At 63.3% G+C, this 16,226-nt stretch overlaps 3 protein-coding genes across 3 annotated transcripts; 2 read left to right on the top strand and 1 right to left on the bottom strand.

The window, feature by feature from the left end:
• The first annotated feature begins 13 nt into the window (after window positions 1–13).
• On the top strand, window positions 14–4,589 carry CHLRE_12g488200v5 (uncharacterized protein). The gene is made up of 10 exons (XM_043067875.1): window positions 14–236; window positions 305–402; window positions 508–667; window positions 891–947; window positions 1,106–1,177; window positions 1,315–1,612; window positions 1,737–1,815; window positions 1,970–2,165; window positions 2,353–2,430; window positions 2,564–4,589. Exons 3-10 carry the CDS (start codon window positions 542–544, stop codon window positions 4,184–4,186), a joined length of 2,529 nt encoding a protein of 842 aa, XP_042918060.1. The 5' UTR covers window positions 14–236; window positions 305–402; window positions 508–541; the 3' UTR covers window positions 4,187–4,589.
• A 2-nt stretch (window positions 4,590–4,591) lies between these two features.
• CHLRE_12g488250v5 (uncharacterized protein) lies at window positions 4,592–8,253 on the bottom strand. Its single transcript, XM_001691048.2, has 7 exons — window positions 8,008–8,253; window positions 7,836–7,947; window positions 7,659–7,710; window positions 7,249–7,329; window positions 6,941–7,066; window positions 5,583–6,653; window positions 4,592–5,295 (listed from the first exon to the last, which is right to left on the bottom strand). The coding sequence occupies exons 1-7, from the start codon at window positions 8,060–8,062 to the stop codon at window positions 5,116–5,118; spliced, it is 1,677 nt and encodes a 558-aa protein (XP_001691100.2). The 5' UTR covers window positions 8,063–8,253; the 3' UTR covers window positions 4,592–5,115.
• Window positions 8,254–8,533: 280 nt separating this feature from the next.
• Window positions 8,534–16,159, top strand: CHLRE_12g488351v5 (uncharacterized protein). Its single transcript, XM_043067877.1, has 17 exons — window positions 8,534–9,249; window positions 9,460–9,522; window positions 9,745–9,846; window positions 10,028–10,084; window positions 10,307–10,352; window positions 10,489–10,640; window positions 10,820–11,014; window positions 11,149–11,246; window positions 11,408–11,531; window positions 11,706–11,921; window positions 12,124–12,327; window positions 12,461–12,685; window positions 12,841–12,882; window positions 12,993–13,121; window positions 13,274–13,321; window positions 13,449–13,478; window positions 15,465–16,159. Exons 2-17 carry the CDS (start codon window positions 9,516–9,518, stop codon window positions 15,602–15,604), a joined length of 1,815 nt encoding a protein of 604 aa, XP_042918059.1. The 5' UTR covers window positions 8,534–9,249; window positions 9,460–9,515; the 3' UTR covers window positions 15,605–16,159.
• The last annotated feature ends 67 nt before the right edge of the window (window positions 16,160–16,226 follow it).

The raw sequence follows: 16,226 nt of genomic DNA, 5'->3' as shown, positions 1-16,226 counted from the left end.
GGTTGTCCTTTTAACCTGCCATTCAAAACACAACCGCCGGCATGGCGTCGGGCGACGAAAGTTCGCACGCTAAATGTGAGATGTTGGAGGCGATAGACCGCGCCGGTGCGCGCACACCAGCGACCAGTTCGGCGACCTTGAGATGGCTGGAGCGGTTTGGCCAGCGCCAAGCTACGCAGGGCGCGCTGCATCGCGGCGCAGCAGGCGGCAAGGTTATGTCACAATGGAGACTCCAGGTAAGTTCTTTGTTAAGGCTTGCTTGTCCTCTGAGGTGCCTGCCCAACTTCCTGAGCCATCCACACAGGAAGCGCTTCGTAAAGCGGCCGCAGACCTGCCAGACAAGCCTAAAGTCTCGGACGCCGTGTTCTCGAAGATATTGCTGCTGATGAAGTGGAAGCGAACGTAGGTCTAGGGTGCTTCTATCGTGCGCTTTGTGCGTGCGTGCTTACCGTTGTAGTCCTATCGCTCGCCTTGCTCCCTCAATCCCAACCCACGCACGTGCCGCAGGGCCAAGGAGCAGGCGGACGCACGGCCCTGCACCATGGCCGCGAGACGCACACGGCTGCAGCGGCTCCGTGCGCTGACGGCACGAATGTCCGCAGTGCAGGGTGCGGGTTTTATCAACAACGGCGAGGAGCTGGGTGTGCTTGTGGACATAGCCCTTGAGGTGAAGGGGCGGGAGCAGGGCTGGCAAGGAGCAAGGGAGCAGTGTGGGAGCTCTCATATTGGCGCCAAGTGCCCAGCACCCAAAACAAGCGCCCAGAACCCGCACCCAGAACCCGCACCCGCCCAGAACCCGCCGTGCGGGCCGGCGTACTGTCTGGGCGTGCTCCGTCTGCCGGGCGTGCTCCGCACTTCCTTGACTTGCACCCTGCCATTGCCCTGCGCAGAAGGAAGTGGCGGAGCTGCAAGAGCGCATGCTGGCTGCTGAGGAGCATAAGAGCAAGGTGGAGAGCGTTGGAAAGCATTACAGGATCGATAGATGCACTCAATGCACGCGCCCCCCGCCAAGCACGCACCTGCCGCTGCCACGTGCGTGCTCTCCCAATCAATCTGCACCCCTGCTGAACCGATTGATGGTGTTTTGCATATCGGGGTTCCGCAGGGCTTCACGAGTCCTTCCGACATCCAGCGGCGAATGCGGGTTGCCATGCAAGGGGTGCGGCTGTGGCGCACGGTATGTCGAATCCCGGCATCTCGATCGGGCAGCGCACCACTTGCCTGTGTGACGCTGCGGCTGCCTGCCTGTGCGCACCCGCCCCCTCCCAATTTGCTCGCAAGCTCACGTGCGCCCTGTTTACTCATGCGCCGCAGTCATCCGTAGGCAACGGGATTGACGACAGCTGGGACTCCAGCAGTGGCGGGGACACGGCGGGCGCAAGTGCGGAGGGCCACCTGCAGCAGCCCACGGGCGCACCAGGGCCAGAAGCGCTGCAGCAGCCTGCTGCCGATGAACGGCACTGTGGGAGCGGGCAGCAACGGGCGCCGTCAACGCCTGTTGAGGGAGACAGCTGTGGGAGCGGTGGATGGACAGCTGCTGGCAGCGGGGGCAGTAGCGCATCAATTCGCCCGCAGCTTCCCATAGGTGGCCTCGAAGACGCATGGGCACTCGGTGAGCGGGGGGGTCCATCCGGCGGCGGGGTATGGGCGTGCCTGTCCTGCTGGTTGTTGTTGCGCTGTGCGCCCACGCCATCCATAATAACATCGTACGTGTCTCAACCCTGCCGCTGTCGCAGGGCCGGAGTTTGCCGCGCTCCTGATGAGCACAGCGGAGGTCGATGACCCGGTGGGACTTGAGCTCCACGCCGGCAGCAGGTGACCGAAGCAACATCCTTACTTTGGCTGGCTGCCTTCCCGGCGTAGCAAGCGGTACCCTGCAGACTTGACTCGTACTTGTCATCACACACGTAAAACTAAAGCACGCCTCCATCCTGTGCTGCGGGCGGTTTTGCTGTTCACCGTCCGACAGGGTGCCCGACCCGACAGCTGGCCACGCGGGGCTGCGGGCAAGCGGCGGCGGCGGCGGCGGCGGCGGCGGGACTTTGGGGAACCTGACTGCTGCTGGCTCGATCCAGCGCTCCCTTCCCAGTCAGCGCATGGGCAGCCGGCGCTTCCTACACATGCAGTCCATGAATCGCTCAATTTCATCAGATGCCGTAGGCCAGGTACGACGTCGAGATGGAAGGTCAGAGGGACGGGCGCATACCACACGCCCCTGGTGCCCCCCGCACACGTCTGCCCTCCTGTCCCTGGGTGCTGCCGCTGCCGCGGCCCTGGCCACTCACCGCTCCTCCTCACCTGCTGAGCACCTGACGCACCAACAATGCATTTTCCGCGGCGCCCTATCTACAGCTGGACCCGCTGTCATCGGAACAGCAGGCGGGGCAGCAGCGGCGGCGGGCTGGCTTGCTAGGTGACGCCGACCAGCAGGTAGGCACGCGACCTGCGTAAGTGTTGGCGCGCACTGAAATGTAGCTGGTGTGCTTGCGTAAATGCACTGCACCATGTCGTGACGCTTTCACGACACAGCGCCGCCCCTGTCCACAATCACCCTCGCTTGCAGCATTCGGCGGCATCGGCCAACCCGGCCGGGTCACGTCACCACAGCATCGCCGAGTCGGTCCTGAGCCTGGACAGCGCCGCGGGCGTCAGGCTGCTGCCCATGCTGGCGGGCGGCGCAGGCAGCGGCAGCACCAGCCTCTTTCCAGCCACTACTGCGGCGACGGCAGCCGGCGGGAATAATGCACTGCACGGCACGACAGGCTCTCTGCAGCGGCTGCTGAGCAGGAGCGGCAGCAACTTCGCGACCCAGCAGCGGCGGCTGGTGCGGCAGTCGACGTTCCGAGACGACGCGGCTGAGAGTGCGCTATTGTCAGCGCTTGGGGTGGGTGTGCACGGGTCAGGAGCCGAGGCGGCAAGCGCTGCCGGCTTGTGCGACGGCAGTGCAGAGGCTGAGATCGCAGATGCTGCTGGTAGCAGCGCGGCCGGCGCAGGGGTACCTACAGCCGGCGGAACTCCTACGGCGGCGGCGGGAGCGAAGCTAAGTGGCGTCCCCAACACGCGCGCCCCTGGCAATATTTGCAAGGGCGGCATAGCCACGACCGCCACAAACAGTCAGTCAGCACCAGTGGCCTCATCCGCAGCCGCACATGTCAGGTGGCAAACTACCGGGATGACGGGCGACAGCGACGGCGGGGTGTCAGAGGCGGAAGACGTTGCGGCGATGGGCGCAGAGGCTGCGGTGATGGGGCGCGCGGGGCACCGCTCCCCCAGCCACATGGGCGGCCACAGCAGGTCTCGCGCGATCAAGATGGGCTCGACCGGCACGTGCAGCAGCAGCCACGTGCCTAGATCCCGGTCGCCGTGCAGCAGCAGCCCCTGCGGCGGCCCCGTGCCGCAGCAGAGCCAGCAGCCGGCCACCGTCTCGCACCTGACGTTCTCCTGGGGCTGCGGCCTCGTGTCATCTGCGCCGTCAGCAGCTGCCGCCGCGGACAGCCCGCAGCAGGGGCGGCATTCGCCGCACCCCGGCCTGCTGCAGTCCACGAGCCGGAAGAATCTGGTGGGCCGCAACAGCCCTTGTCCGGCGGCGCGCGGCAGTCTGGCAAGAAGCAGCAATAACAATAGCCCTCAGCAGCAGCCGTTGCCAGCCCTGCTGACGTCGCCAACGGCGGCCGGGCGGATGGCTGGCGTCGGCGCAGTCCGGCGATTTGTGAGCGCCAGTCTGGACTCCGCAACAGCCGGACCCTTTGGCCGCGGCGGCGGTTGCTCGTCACCCACACCATCACCCAGCCAGCAGCCCCTGTACAGCCTGCAACCGCAGAGCCACCAGCAGCCGCAGCAGCAGCTGCAGCAGGCGCTGCTGCAGTACGGGCGCGCGGTGAGCCCAGGCCCGCTGGCAGCTAGGCATTCTCCCGCGCAGCAGCCGGGCCACCTGGTGCAACCCGCCGCGGCCGGGCACAGCGTTGGGGCGGGCTTCGTGCCAGACAGCACTGGTAGCCGCGCTAGCCGCATAAGCATGGCACCTGGCATTGTGCATGGGGGCGGCCTGCACCTGGCCCCCGCCGCCGTGCGCGTGAGCCCGCTGCCGTTCGGAGGTTCGGCTTCAGGAAGTGCTTCGCCGGTGTTGGGCGAACGGGGGGATGGCGCACGGTCACCATTTGTCAAATCCGCATGCGGGCCCAGATAAGCAGTGACACCGGGTACCGTGTGCTCCAAGTCAACGTGCCGCCGTACCATACCGCAGTTTGATCTCAATCTGAGCTAGCGTCCGCCACTACCGATCAAACAGATGCACCGCAGCGGGATGGCACGTGTTTGTATAACGGGGGAAATACGAGACGGGACGGAAGGTCTGTGGTGGCTGGTGCGAATACGGTACCGCATAAGTGCATAACCGGTTGTGTGTTAAGACAGACGGGGTTGTGGTGGCTCGAGCGTAGTGCCGAGCGTTGCCCGTACGCCGAAATGGTAGCTCTTTGTTCAGAGCTGCTGCTGCTGGCGCCCTTTACAGTGCTGCGGGCACTGCTGGTGCTTGACGTGAGACTTGAAGTTTGCACTGTGTATGCAAGTAGGCCGTAAGAAGCACAGTGGACACAGTAACAGGTCCGGCATCATCCCGACATAGTAACGCCCTGGAAGATTACGCCCAACCCACGCCAGCGGACTGCCACTGTCCAGCTGACCGGCGGCATCCGAGGCTCTCTCGCGCTCGCCGCGTGCCCACGCGAAGCAACAATGTGTTTGGTCTACGCCTAGAACACGCGACAACCGGAATGGTGTAAGAGGGCTAGCACTGAAACAGACTGCCGGTCTGACAGCTCCTCACATCACGGACCTAGGCTAGACGGTGCGATTTGCAATCGGGAAGACTCCCTTTCCTCCTCCATCCGGTAGCCCCGCTCCCATCTTCCAACACCACCGCCACCGCCACCTTGCCGCCAGCGCTTGTGGGGCCTGCGCAGTGCGGCTGGTCATGCTGAGCCATCCTCATTGCATGCGGTGATGAGACTGACATGAAAACTCGTCTAAACCTGCGCGATCGCGACTTCAAGTCGTCGAAGCGCCCAAACTACATGCAATTAATCACGAGCTTTGCATCCTGCGTTGATGTCCCAGCTACTGAAACCCCAGAGCGTCCGACACAGCTGACCGCACAATGTCAGACACGCCTGAGCGCCGTGCCTTGACGGCCCGCCGCCCGCCCATCTGCTGTTGCTGCTGGTGATGGTGATGGTGATGGTGATGGTGCAAGAGCTGTGAGTGCGCTGTCGCCACCGTACACAAGCCGCTTGCGTCCTGTGGAGGGCGAGGAAGGCGTACCGTTGGTCGTATGAGCACCAGCAGTGCGTGTGCGGGTACAGTGTGTGCTATGACAGTTCTCCACAGGAAACCCAGTATGCGCAAGCTAGTCCCGTTCACATTCCCTGTCCCTTGCGTCCCACAGCCACTCCCTGGCACGTCAAGAACCTAAGGCACATTGGACCCATGTGTCACCCACCCTGGCGCTGAAATTGACCCCACCCACCCTGGAGTACTCCCATCCACCCACGAACGCACGAACGCACCCCCACACACTCACGCACCCGCAGTCCGTCCATCGCCGCCGCCGACCCCGCCGGCCCGGCAGTGCCGCAGTCGCTGTCCACTGACCCCGCCGAGCAGCACGACATGTGGCCGCCACCATGGCCCGCGCCGCCACTGCTAGACATGGGCGTCGCACCGCCGCTGCCCCCACACAGCCCGCCGCCCGCCGCCCTGTCGCCGCCCCCAGCTGCTCCCAAGCAGCCGCTGCCGCCGCCCAGCCCAGCTGCCACGCCGAAGCCTGGCCCCGGCGCGAAGGCGCCAAGGCCCGGCGCTACCGGCGCTGCCCCGAGCAGGAATCCGCCTGGCCCGCACGGCGCCTCCGAACCCCCGTGAACACACGCAACGCCGGGATGCGCGGCTGTAGGGAAGTGCGCTGTGGGCTGCTGCGGCTGCAGCGGCAGCTGCGGCGGCGCCTCCGCCGAAGGCCGCTCAAAGCACTGCCGCTTCGGCCCCGTGTGGTGGTCGCACGGCATGGCCACGGCGCCGTGCCCCTGCAACCAGCCGCTCCCGTCCGAGCCGCCGCCGGGAGCCGCCAGCGGCACCGGCGGCAGCCCGCTCCCCGCCAGGCCCTGCCCCGGTGCCGCGCCCACCGAGCCGCCCAGCGGTATGGCTGACAGCTGCTGGGCCACTGTGTCCACGTCTGGCTCCCGCCGCTTGTTGCCGCACCTCGGCGACAAACACGACACAAACGCCGTCATGCCCTCAATACCCAGCAAGCCCCCGGGGCCGCCGCCAAAGCCCATGCCGTCCCCGCCTCCGAGGCCACTCAGGCCCGCGCCGCCGCCGCTGCTGCACCGAGCCAGCTCCGCCGCCGAGCCGCTGCGGTGGCTCTCCAGGTACATGTCCCTGCTGCCGCCGCTGCCGCACAGCATGCCGCCTGCCACCACGCCGCCCAAGCCAAACTCGCTGACGCCGCCGCCCAGGGCCAGGCCGGCGCGGCCACAGCCGCCATTGCCGCCGCCTCGTGAGGTGCGCATGTCGTCCACGAACTCATCCAGCAGCACTGCCCACGCGCCGGCGGAGTCGTAGTTGGACAGGTCCTCATGGATGGTGCGGCTAAAGTCCAACACCTGCGGGTACCGCGGCAGCAGGCGCGCGAAGGCGGCAAGCGGGTTGCGTTGCGGCAGGCTGCTTGGTGCCCGAGGTGCAGCTCCAGCCGGTGTCGAGTACCGGTATGCCACGCCACGCCCCACATCCCTCGCGCCCGCGCCCCTCGCGCCTGCACACCTCTCATTCGCACCCTCACCCGCACCCTTCGCACCCATTGCAACCCCTCCTGCACCCCTCGCATGCGCACGCACATCCGCACCCTTCGCAGCTCCCTCCCACACCCACACACACACACACACACACACACCTGGCGCCACGTGTCCTCCGTGACCACCTTGGTGCCCTGCTGCCCCGCCGCGAAGGTGCACCAGCGCTCCAGTAGTCTGAACCGGCCCGCCAGCACTAGCCGCCAGGCCGCTACAGCCAACTCCATCTACAGCAGTGGCAGTGGCAGCAGCATACTGTACGTGCCGCGTGATGGAGGCGGGGCGTGGGGTGCAGGCCAGTGCAAGGTGGCAGAGGGGCGAGAAGCCGCGGGCGACAGGTTGGGGGCCGCAGATGATGCTGAGGGGTTGGTTTCAGCGGGGGCTGGGGCGGCCTGCTCGCGGCACCCACCGAGATGTTGCGCTTGCCGGGGTCGCGGCAGACGTGGAACATGAAGCGGTAGAAGCGTGAGAACTGGTCGGGCGGCATAGTCTAGCGTGCGCGGAGTGGGTGAATTGGCGGATGGGGGGGGCAGCAGGTTGAGGTGATTGTCATGACGTGAGGCTTCAATGTGACGTGATGTAGTCGAACAAGGTTCTTGTGCATATCAGGAAACACGAGCACACTCATGTTTCTGTACTCCGCGCACCGAGCCACTCCAGTTACAGAGGTGAGAGAGTGAGGCTCTGTACTGTTTCAGTGCGCTTGGAAGCTGTCTCGGCAGCGCCAAGCACAGCGGCGCCCCTAGCTGGCAAAGTTACTGGTCCCACGTCCGAGACCCCACACGTCACCCCACGACGTCACCCCCTCCTTTACCGTACCTGCCAGTTTATGTGTCCCTGATACCTTGAGATGGTGCTCAAGGCCTCCGGCCTGCAAGCAGTAATTTCCACAGCAAGTCAGGACGCCGGGCGCTGTGGCAGGAGGAGACGTGCTGGCGCAGCCATGGATGATGAGGGCCTGGCTGGGCTTTCCTACCCCCACCCCGTTGCACTCACCCGTGGAAGCCCCGAGCCTGCCACCCTGCCTGCAGCTGCTGCAGCTTCGCCTTGCGTGACTCCCAGTTGTTCACTTCTGATGCCCAAGTATCCGCCTCCGTTGTCAGCGCGTCTGCATAATTCCGAGAAACGTTAGCTGGGACCACAGCGACTGAGGAGCGAAGACACGCACCGCTGAATGTCACAAAGCTCTCATGTAGAAATATTAACGTGGGATCGGCAGCCATTTTCGTTGAGTCCTGCTCTGACTCGGCGCCAAAACTTTCTTGTCCAAAAGAGCAAGCCTTACAAAGGCAGCTTTCCTGGTGATGTTTTATTTATACTCATCGCATAGAAATTTCAATTAGCGGCACAGCTTGAATGGACCTCTTGCAGTAGGTAAGAGTCCCCAGCCAAGGCAAAGCGATATAAGTTTTGCAATAAGCTTGGTTGAACATATGCTTTGACAGCAAGAGTTGTGCAGGATAGAGCGGGGCCGGCAAGGGGGGCTGGCTTCGCCATTTCGGCCGGTGCGATTGTGTTTCGGGCCCGGTGCACTGACGCCAACACAGCCGCAATGACAATCGTACCGGAAGGCCTCAAAAATTTCTACGGAGGGCTTTGACAAACCTCAGTTCAGTCGGCTATGCGTCGCCATGCAGCTAGAGCGGCCGCGCTTGGGCCGTCTTGGGCTGTCCCGTGTTCAACTCAGACAGTCAGATTACCATGCAAAGCCGAGAGCTCCCATACTCATGGCCGTAGGGTCATATGAATCTGCTGATGACTGCAGGCTGCCGGCCATTGTAATCGATGGACACACGGGACATGCCATGGACAGTCCATACTGCCCTGTCCAGTTTACATCAATTACCCAGTTTATACTACCCTGCCTGCCCATGTGCGCCTGGACGAGGGGGGCCTGAGGCCCCCGGTTAGCCCTGAGACCAGAAGATGAAAACGCCGCGGACACATGTGAAGCATTGCAAGACCCCTTGAGAGCCCCCATGGGCCCAGAGGCTCTTGATAATCTATAGTATATCAACAGAATCAGCCCACTACCTTGTTTTGTAATTTGCAAGTTCAGTGCTGTGACAGCTGGTCTGAAGCGACCGAGCTGGGCTAACTTGCCACGCGTGCAATATCAGAGTCCGCCGCCCGAGGTTTGTAGGCTTTAAGATGTAATTCTGTACTTGTCGTTAAAGCTTTTAAGTGGTAAAGCGCAGGTCCAGACCCACTGCAGCAACGAAAAGTACGGTGCAATTGCTCGCGCGGCGAGCGCCGGAATTTTTGAGTAAGGCTCCTTCCCATCGCACTATGATGATAACTAATGCATCATAGCATATACGTGTTGATCATTGATATCCCAGCGCGGGGTTCGCTGTGGCTGGGCGACCAGGTTTAGCGACTGGCATCGTCGCGGTGCAGCTTATATATGGCAAGTAATTTTTGACAGGGTATGGGCGCTGCAAGTACAACTACTTGATTTGGGCTTCCGTCTTTAAACCCTCGAGACGAAGAGCCGCTGAGCGCACTTTGGTGGTTTCTGTGCACTCTATATTCGATTACGTGGACTTGCCCTGCTTCAAACCAACAGCCGAAGAAGTATTGTGATTCCCTCAACCCGTCTTGGTTGATTCCATTACAGCCCGCCAGCCCGCCTTCGTTCTCAGCGCCTTAGCGAATCGGAGGAGCCTGGAGCATATGGACGGTATGCTGTGGTGTGATAAATGGCCTTTGGTTGGTAGATGATGGTGGCTTGGGGGCGGTTACTCGGCAATGCCTTCAACAATCGGCAACATCTCAAGGCGCAGGGCAGCGCAAGTGATGGGCCTGGTTGGCGCGGCCACACGAATCCCTGCGTAGCCAACGAGTCCAAAACCTCTTGCACCACTATAACAGACTTGTATTCCCCCTCTGCTGGTTAATATAGGCACGTGGGTCTGGGCTTCCAAGGAGTGCCCAGCACGCCGAATGCGCGGGGTGTGTCACATGGCGCTTTTGGCATTGGTGGCCGTGTCCATGGCGCAGAGAGGTGAACATGACAGCATGCCGGTTCTAAGATGATATGTAGACAATGCAGGGCCCAGTCTCTGGCCCTTGCTTCCTATTTACTTCGGACCCATTCGGACCCCTCGTGACCCCGCCCCTTTCCTGACTGTAGCTGCTGCCCAAGTCACTCCTGAGGGGGATGTGTGTTTCACTTGCACATGCAGGCCAAACATTAGGCCGAAGGCTTCTGGATGATGCTGAGGACGTTCCCTGCCCTGTAGGCAAGTGCCGGTGTGTCCGGGCCTTCGGGGCTGATGAGCGATGCCATAGATTGCATTGGTTACAAGAGGGACCTGCTGACGCAGTTCACGAGCCAGTGACGTGCCATAGGCGCAAGCGCTGGGGCATACCGACAGTCAGCTTAACATGCTGTCAATCTTGCCGTGAAGCCATGCACACAATCAAATATTTCATACCGAGAGCTCCCATGTTCGTTGCCGCAGGATACTATGAACCTGATGACGGGCTCGAGCCGGGCTGCCTGCCATGGTAAGGACATGTGTAAAGAACCGTAGTCAGTCGCTTGCCCACACCGGAGGTTTCATCTTTAAGTCTGCAAACCGTGTATAGCATGGTCAGCAAGTGCACGAGGTTTCGATCTAAGGATCGTTCGTGCCATCCACAGTGACCCAGGCACCTATCAAGACGTCCCAGGGCAGACTGAATGCATACCATGCGATGACGGGGACTTCCAGCCGCAGCCGGGGCAGGACTCCTGCGACTATTGCGAGGGCGAGAGCATCAGCGCAACAGAGTGTCTGGAGTCTTGTGGACCAGGTGAGGCGTGGGGCGTGCGGCATGGGGCTCGGGGCGACGCGATGGCGGTTGGGCGGGGCGCGGGGGCTGAGTTATGGGTTGCTACGACGGCCTACCCACTTGTTACCGATGTGATTGTCCTGTATGCACCAGCATACATCTCAGTCCTCTATTTAACCGCACGAGTGTCCCCCGCACAGGAACCACTGGCTTTGACCCCAACTGTGCTACGTGTAGCGCTGGCTGGGTGTCCACCGGTGGCGATCAGCCGTGCACCGCCTGTGCCGTGGGGAGCACTCCTAATGATGACGGATCAGATTGCGAGCCGTGCCCCGACGGTTACACTACACCGGCAGAGGGTTCCGAGTATTGTGAACCGATTCCCTGTCCTTCGGGTACGTGCGGGTGTGTACGGTGCGCTGGGTCTGTGGAGGAGTTCTGCCCTTGGCCATGGGACCTGAGTGCAATACACCAAGCAATCTGCAACTCCTGCTCTTATCTTCATGAGGGACCTACAATTTTCATGCAGGGACCTACAATTTTGACACTGGCGGCATGCAGCCCAACTGTGTTCCATGCGAGGCTGGCTACACAACGGACGGGGCAAGCGGCCAGGCAACATGCACGGTACGTACGACTGTGCATGCAGCGTTTACGACGGACCGGACTGGTCCTGCTTGCTACTTTCATGTGCTCATATGCCGTGACTGCCTAGCACATAAGGGCGAGACAGTGGCCTATCATGACTTTACAAGCTGCCCTTGTCGCTCGTGCGGGCTCGCCAACAGGCTTGTCCGGTTGGGACGTTCAAGGTGGCGGATGGCGACGGCGACTGCGTGCCCTGTGACCCCGCCTACACCACTTCCACGGAGGGCAGCACTACTTGCGACGTCCCTGCATCATGCCCGGCAGGTGGGCGCGTGGAATGTGGTGATACATCGTGGAGGCGTATTACCATGCTCTGCAGTCGGCACGCTGCCTACAGCCTCTAGCCGCTCTCATCTGCAACCAAGCGCATGCTTCGTGCCGTTCCGCCTACCCTGCATGTGCATGTGCATGTGCATGTGCATGTGCATGTGCATGCAGGGCAGTACCGGGTTCCCGGCGAGGCCACGTGCGCAGACTGCCCGGCAGGCTCGGTGTCCGAGTCAGCCGGCGCCGACAGCTGCACGCTGTGCGCCGTGGGTACCTTCGCCCCGACCGCCGGCCTAACCGCGTGCCAGGACTGCGACCCCGGGACCACGACCCAGGGCGAGGGCGCGTCTTCCTGCTCCGTGTCTTCCTCGCTGCCGTGCGATGCAGGTACAGGTGTCCATGAACACGGCGGGTGTCCGTGAACACGACGGGTGTCCGTGAACACGACGAAGTGCCACGACGATTTGCAAGCTATAAATTTCCGGGCAGAGTAGACGCTGCGCAGGTTCACAAAGTGCCATGCGGCACTGCAATAAGAGTTTGGCTCAAGATGTGCTTTGCTGTTATTTCTCAACGCACCTGCGCACAGGCACGTTCAACGCCGACACGGGCGCCGCCCCATGCAGCGCCTGCCCTGCCGGCACGTACCAGGACGGCTCCACGCCTACTGTCTGCCTGCTCTGCGGCGCCAACCAGGTGCAGCCCGCCCCCGGCCAGAGCAGCTGTGAGGACTGCCCGACCGGCACGGCATCCGCGGACGGCATCACATGCTCGTTCCCGGCCTGTGACCCAGGTGGGTCAAACAGTCGCGCGCGGTTCGGAATGGTCGCACGGACGACTGCAGGGCCCACTCACCTAAGATGACTGCTGTGCGATACCCGTGAGGTCTTGCCTCTGACGCCCAATCGTCTGGCGCCTAACCACAGGCTCCTACTCAGCTACCGGCACCGGCCCCAACTGTGTCAACTGTGCGGCGGGCTTTTACGCGGACCAGCCCGGCGCTACGGAATGCAGCGCCTGCCCCGCCGAAACCTTCCAAGCGCTGCCTGGCCAGGCGTACTGCGACCTGTGCGCGCCCGGCTCGTCTACAAACGGGTGGGATGGCCAGTCCAACTGCTTCGCGGCTGAGGTGTCCCCGCCCTGCGAACCCGGTGCGTGATGGGGGGTCGCGGGCAGGGTCGCGGGGTTTCATGACGATATGGCGTAGGGCTAGGTGGGCACCGGGCCACGGCACCGGCAGCGCGGCATGCGCCTGGCTTCACTTGCGATGCTAATGCTAATGCCTGTGCTTGCCGCGCATATGCAGGCACGGTCAGTAACACGGGCAATTCGCCAGACTGCCAACCCTGTAAGTGAAAACGGATGCACGCGGCGTAGTGTTCAGTCACAGTGAAATTCAGGAACTCGCCATGGCGACAAACCTTGGTTGCGCAGAAGTCCTGGCCGCTTCGTCCGCAGGTACCGCGGACACCTACCAAGCTGAATCGGGCCAGACGGCCTGTTTCCCTTGTCCAAGTGGCCAGACAACAGCCGGATTAGTGGGGCAAACGCAGTGCCTTGAGTACGCGCCGAATCCATGTCTTCCAGGTGCGGATGACGGGCCGTGGGCACGCCGTCACTTGTGCCTTGCCTCATTGCCTGTTCAGTTTGGCAAGCTGCCGCAACCCTCGCTTGTTACAGTATGTGGTGAGCCCTGTGCCGTGATCACACCACGGGTCGTGTCGCGTCATGCCGTGCAGGCACATTCAACGTGGCTACGGGCGGCCTTGAGCCCGGCTGCCAGTTATGTGAGTGTACAAGCATGCCATGCACGTGCACCTCTCAATGCAGCCCCTCGGGAGGTCATCCACAATGCAATGTCAGATGCATTGCGAGGTACGCAGCTGATCATGTGCCCTGCTTCTTCGTCCACAGGCACCCCCGGCACGTACCAGGACCTGCCCGGTCAGACTGACTGCACGCCCTGCCCAGCCGGCACCGCCTCAGCCGCATCGGGTGCCACAGCTGCGTCCAGCTGCGTGGCGCTGACCTCGCCAAGCCCTCCTCCGACACCTCCGAGTCCGTGGCCGCCTAGTCCATCACCTTCGCCCAGTCCATCACCCAGCCCCTCACCGTCACCCAGCCCCTCACCGTCACCCATCCCCTCACCATCACCCAGCCCCACCCCCAGTCCGTCTGCCAGCCCCTCCCCCAGCCCCTCCCCCAGCCCCTCTCCCAGCCCGTCCCCGAGCCCCTCTCCCAGCCCCTCACTATCACCCAGCCCCTCCCCCAGCCCCTCTCCCAGCCCGTCCCCAAGCCCCTCTCCCAGCCCCTCACCATCACCCAGCCCCTCCCCCAGCCCCTCTCCCAGCCCCTCTCCAGATCTCGCTCCCAGCCCCTCACCATCACCCAGCCCCTCCCCCAGCCCCTCTTCCAGCCCGTCCCCGAGCCCCTCGCCCAGCCCCTCGCCGTCACCCAGCCCCTCCCCCAGCCCCTCTCCCAGCCCGTCCCCAAGCCCCTCTCCCAGCCCCTCACCATCACCCAGCCCCTCCCCCAGCCCCTCTCCCAGCCCGTCCCCAAGCCCCTCTCCCAGCCCTTCACCATCACCCAGCCCCTCCCCCAGCCCCTCTCCAAGCCCATCCTCGAGCCCCTCTCCCAGCCCCTCACCATCACCCAGCCCCTCCCGCAGCCCCTCTCCCAGCCCGTCCCCGAGCCCCTCTCCCAGCCCCTCACCATCACCCAGCCCCTCCCCCAGCCCCTCCCCCAGCCCCTCCCCCAGCCCCTCTCCCAGCCCCTCTCCAGATCTCTCTCTCAGCCCCTCACCATCACCCAGCCCCTCCCCCAACCCCTCTCCCAGCCCGTCCCCGAGCCCCTCGCCCAGCCCCTCTCCATTATCCAGCCCCTCCCCCAGCCCCTCGCCCAGCCCGTCCCCGAGCCCCTTCCCAGATCCCTCTCCCAGCCCCTCTCCAGATGTCTCTCCCAGCCCCTCACCATCACCCAGCCCCTCGCCAGATTCCTCTCCCAGCCCCTCTCCAGATCTCTCTCCCAGCCCCTCACCATCACCCAGCCCCTCACAAGATCCCTCTCCCAGCCCCTCTCCAGATCTCTCTCCCAGCCCCTCACCATCACCCAGCCCCTCGCCAGATCCCTCTCCCAGCCCCTCTCCAGATGTCTCTCCCAGCCCCTCACCATCACCCAGCCCCTCTCCAGATCCCTCTCCCAGCCCCTCTCCAGATCTCTCTCCCAGCCCCTCACCATCACCCAGCCCCTCGCCTAGCGCCTCTCCCAGCCCCTCTCCAGATCTCTCTCCCAGTCCCTCACCATCACCCAGCCCCTCCCCCAGCCCGTCACCTTCCCAGATCCCTGACTCGGCGGCTACCAACCAGCCTCCCAGCCCTTCGCCGGTATACCCACCCAGCCCCGCGCCGGTACACCCACCGCCCAGCCCCGCGCCAGCGCACCTAGCCCCCAGCCCCGCACCAGGACTCCCGCCGCCCAGCCCCACACCAGCGTACCTATCACCAAGCCCACCGCCGGTATACGTGGCCGGGTATGGGGCACCGGACTCCGTCCCCGCCTATCCGCCCTCGCCCCCCACACCTGTCCGTGTGCGCCGCAAGGACCGGCGGCCGCCACCATCACCCCCAACACCACCAGACCAACCTGATACGTTCCCGCCGCTTCAGCCGCCGCTGCAACCAGTTCGCCGCCGGGTCGCTCTTATTCCGCCGCAGCTGCCGACCTTCCCGATGCCACCTTCAGAACCCAGTCCACCGCTACCAATGCCCAGTCCCAAGCAGGGGCGCAGGAGGCGGCCGCCCCCGCCAGGTCCCGATGGCGCCGGGACGCCCGACGAATGATTACTCATCATGATACGACATACACAACAAGTACATGTAGGTGAAGCGAAAGGATACTGATGATGCCAGGCTCATCACGTACATATAACAGCCGGAATGACTGAATCAGGCATAGAATCAGGCCGGACAATCCTTGAATTGAAGCGCCGCATCCGCGCTCCTAGCGGCTTCGAGCGGCCGACCAAGCTGCAGCGGCCGCCATGGCCGCCGCCGCCGGCGGGGCCGGGCTGAGAGCCTGAACGGCGCTAGCAGGGCGTGGGGCTGAGGGTGCACGTGTTGATTGGCGGCGAGTGACGTGACTAGTTTGTTAGCTGCGGGTTAGCACGGACTGTGCACCCCACCCAACCGGCCATGTCCGGATTTGCGGGGATGCCAAAGGCCCCCAACATAGAGGCGTGTGCTTAGTAGGCGCCCGCGTCAAGGTGGCCCCGGGATCAGCCCTTTTCCTGCCATAAGGCAGCCACCTCCTTGTTACGTTGGGGAATGTTTACAGACAGTTCCAGTTGCTGCAATGACAGATGGCTCGTGTGGGGTGTAAAGTGCAACCAACTGAGTGCAAGAGTGCAGGTTGCGCATCAGCACGCACATACCGTACGGTAGTCACCAGGGCTCTTAGGGCCTGCAAGATAATTTGAGTACTAGAGAGTGAGGCGCGTTGTGTGTGGCGTCAGAAGCAAGCCGTAGAACAATTGTTACTGCTCTTGAGGGCATGTGATGCAGTGCTGATGTGAGCGGAGTCGACGGGAAGCCAGCGTTTGAGACAGCGGACGGTCAGGGCTAACCGTGGGGGTAACTGCCACCCAGCAACGTACCCAGCTGCCTTGGGGCTGTGATAAGCAGGGGAGTGTGCTTC

Source organism: Chlamydomonas reinhardtii, chromosome 12 (genome assembly GCF_000002595.2).
Source record: "Chlamydomonas reinhardtii strain CC-503 cw92 mt+ chromosome 12, whole genome shotgun sequence".
NCBI classification, from domain to species: Eukaryota; Viridiplantae; Chlorophyta; class Chlorophyceae; order Chlamydomonadales; family Chlamydomonadaceae; genus Chlamydomonas; species Chlamydomonas reinhardtii.
Note: the sequence above shows the minus strand (reverse complement) of the source record. Positions and strands in the feature narration are given on the sequence as shown.

What these genes read in the sequence shown, in the direction of transcription:
- CHLRE_12g488200v5 (XM_043067875.1), top strand. Translation starts at nt 542, where the DNA reads ATGGCCGCGAGACGCACACGGCTGCAGCGGCTCCGTGCGCTGACGGCA. An exon ending in CGAAGACGCATGGGCACTCG is followed by an intron (nt 1,613 to 1,736) that starts GTGAGCGGGGGG and finishes CCGCTGTCGCAG; the next exon opens with GGCCGGAGTTTGCCGCGCTC. An exon ending in GAGCTCCACGCCGGCAGCAG is followed by an intron (nt 1,816 to 1,969) that starts GTGACCGAAGCA and finishes ACCGTCCGACAG; the next exon opens with GGTGCCCGACCCGACAGCTG.
- CHLRE_12g488250v5 (XM_001691048.2), bottom strand. Translation starts at nt 8,062, where the DNA reads ATGGCTGCCGATCCCACGTTAATATTTCTACATGAGAGCTTTGTGACA. An exon ending in CCGGCAAGCGCAACATCTCG is followed by an intron (nt 7,067 to 7,248) that starts GTGGGTGCCGCG and finishes CCACTGCTGTAG; the next exon opens with ATGGAGTTGGCTGTAGCGGC. An exon ending in CGGCGATGGACGGACTGCGG is followed by an intron (nt 5,296 to 5,582) that starts GTGCGTGAGTGT and finishes CGCCCTCCACAG; the next exon opens with GACGCAAGCGGCTTGTGTAC.
- CHLRE_12g488351v5 (XM_043067877.1), top strand. An exon ending in GTCCCCGCCCTGCGAACCCG is followed by an intron (nt 12,686 to 12,840) that starts GTGCGTGATGGG and finishes GCGCATATGCAG; the next exon opens with GCACGGTCAGTAACACGGGC. An exon ending in CACGTACCAGGACCTGCCCG is followed by an intron (nt 13,479 to 15,464) that starts GTCAGACTGACT and finishes TACATATAACAG; the next exon opens with CCGGAATGACTGAATCAGGC.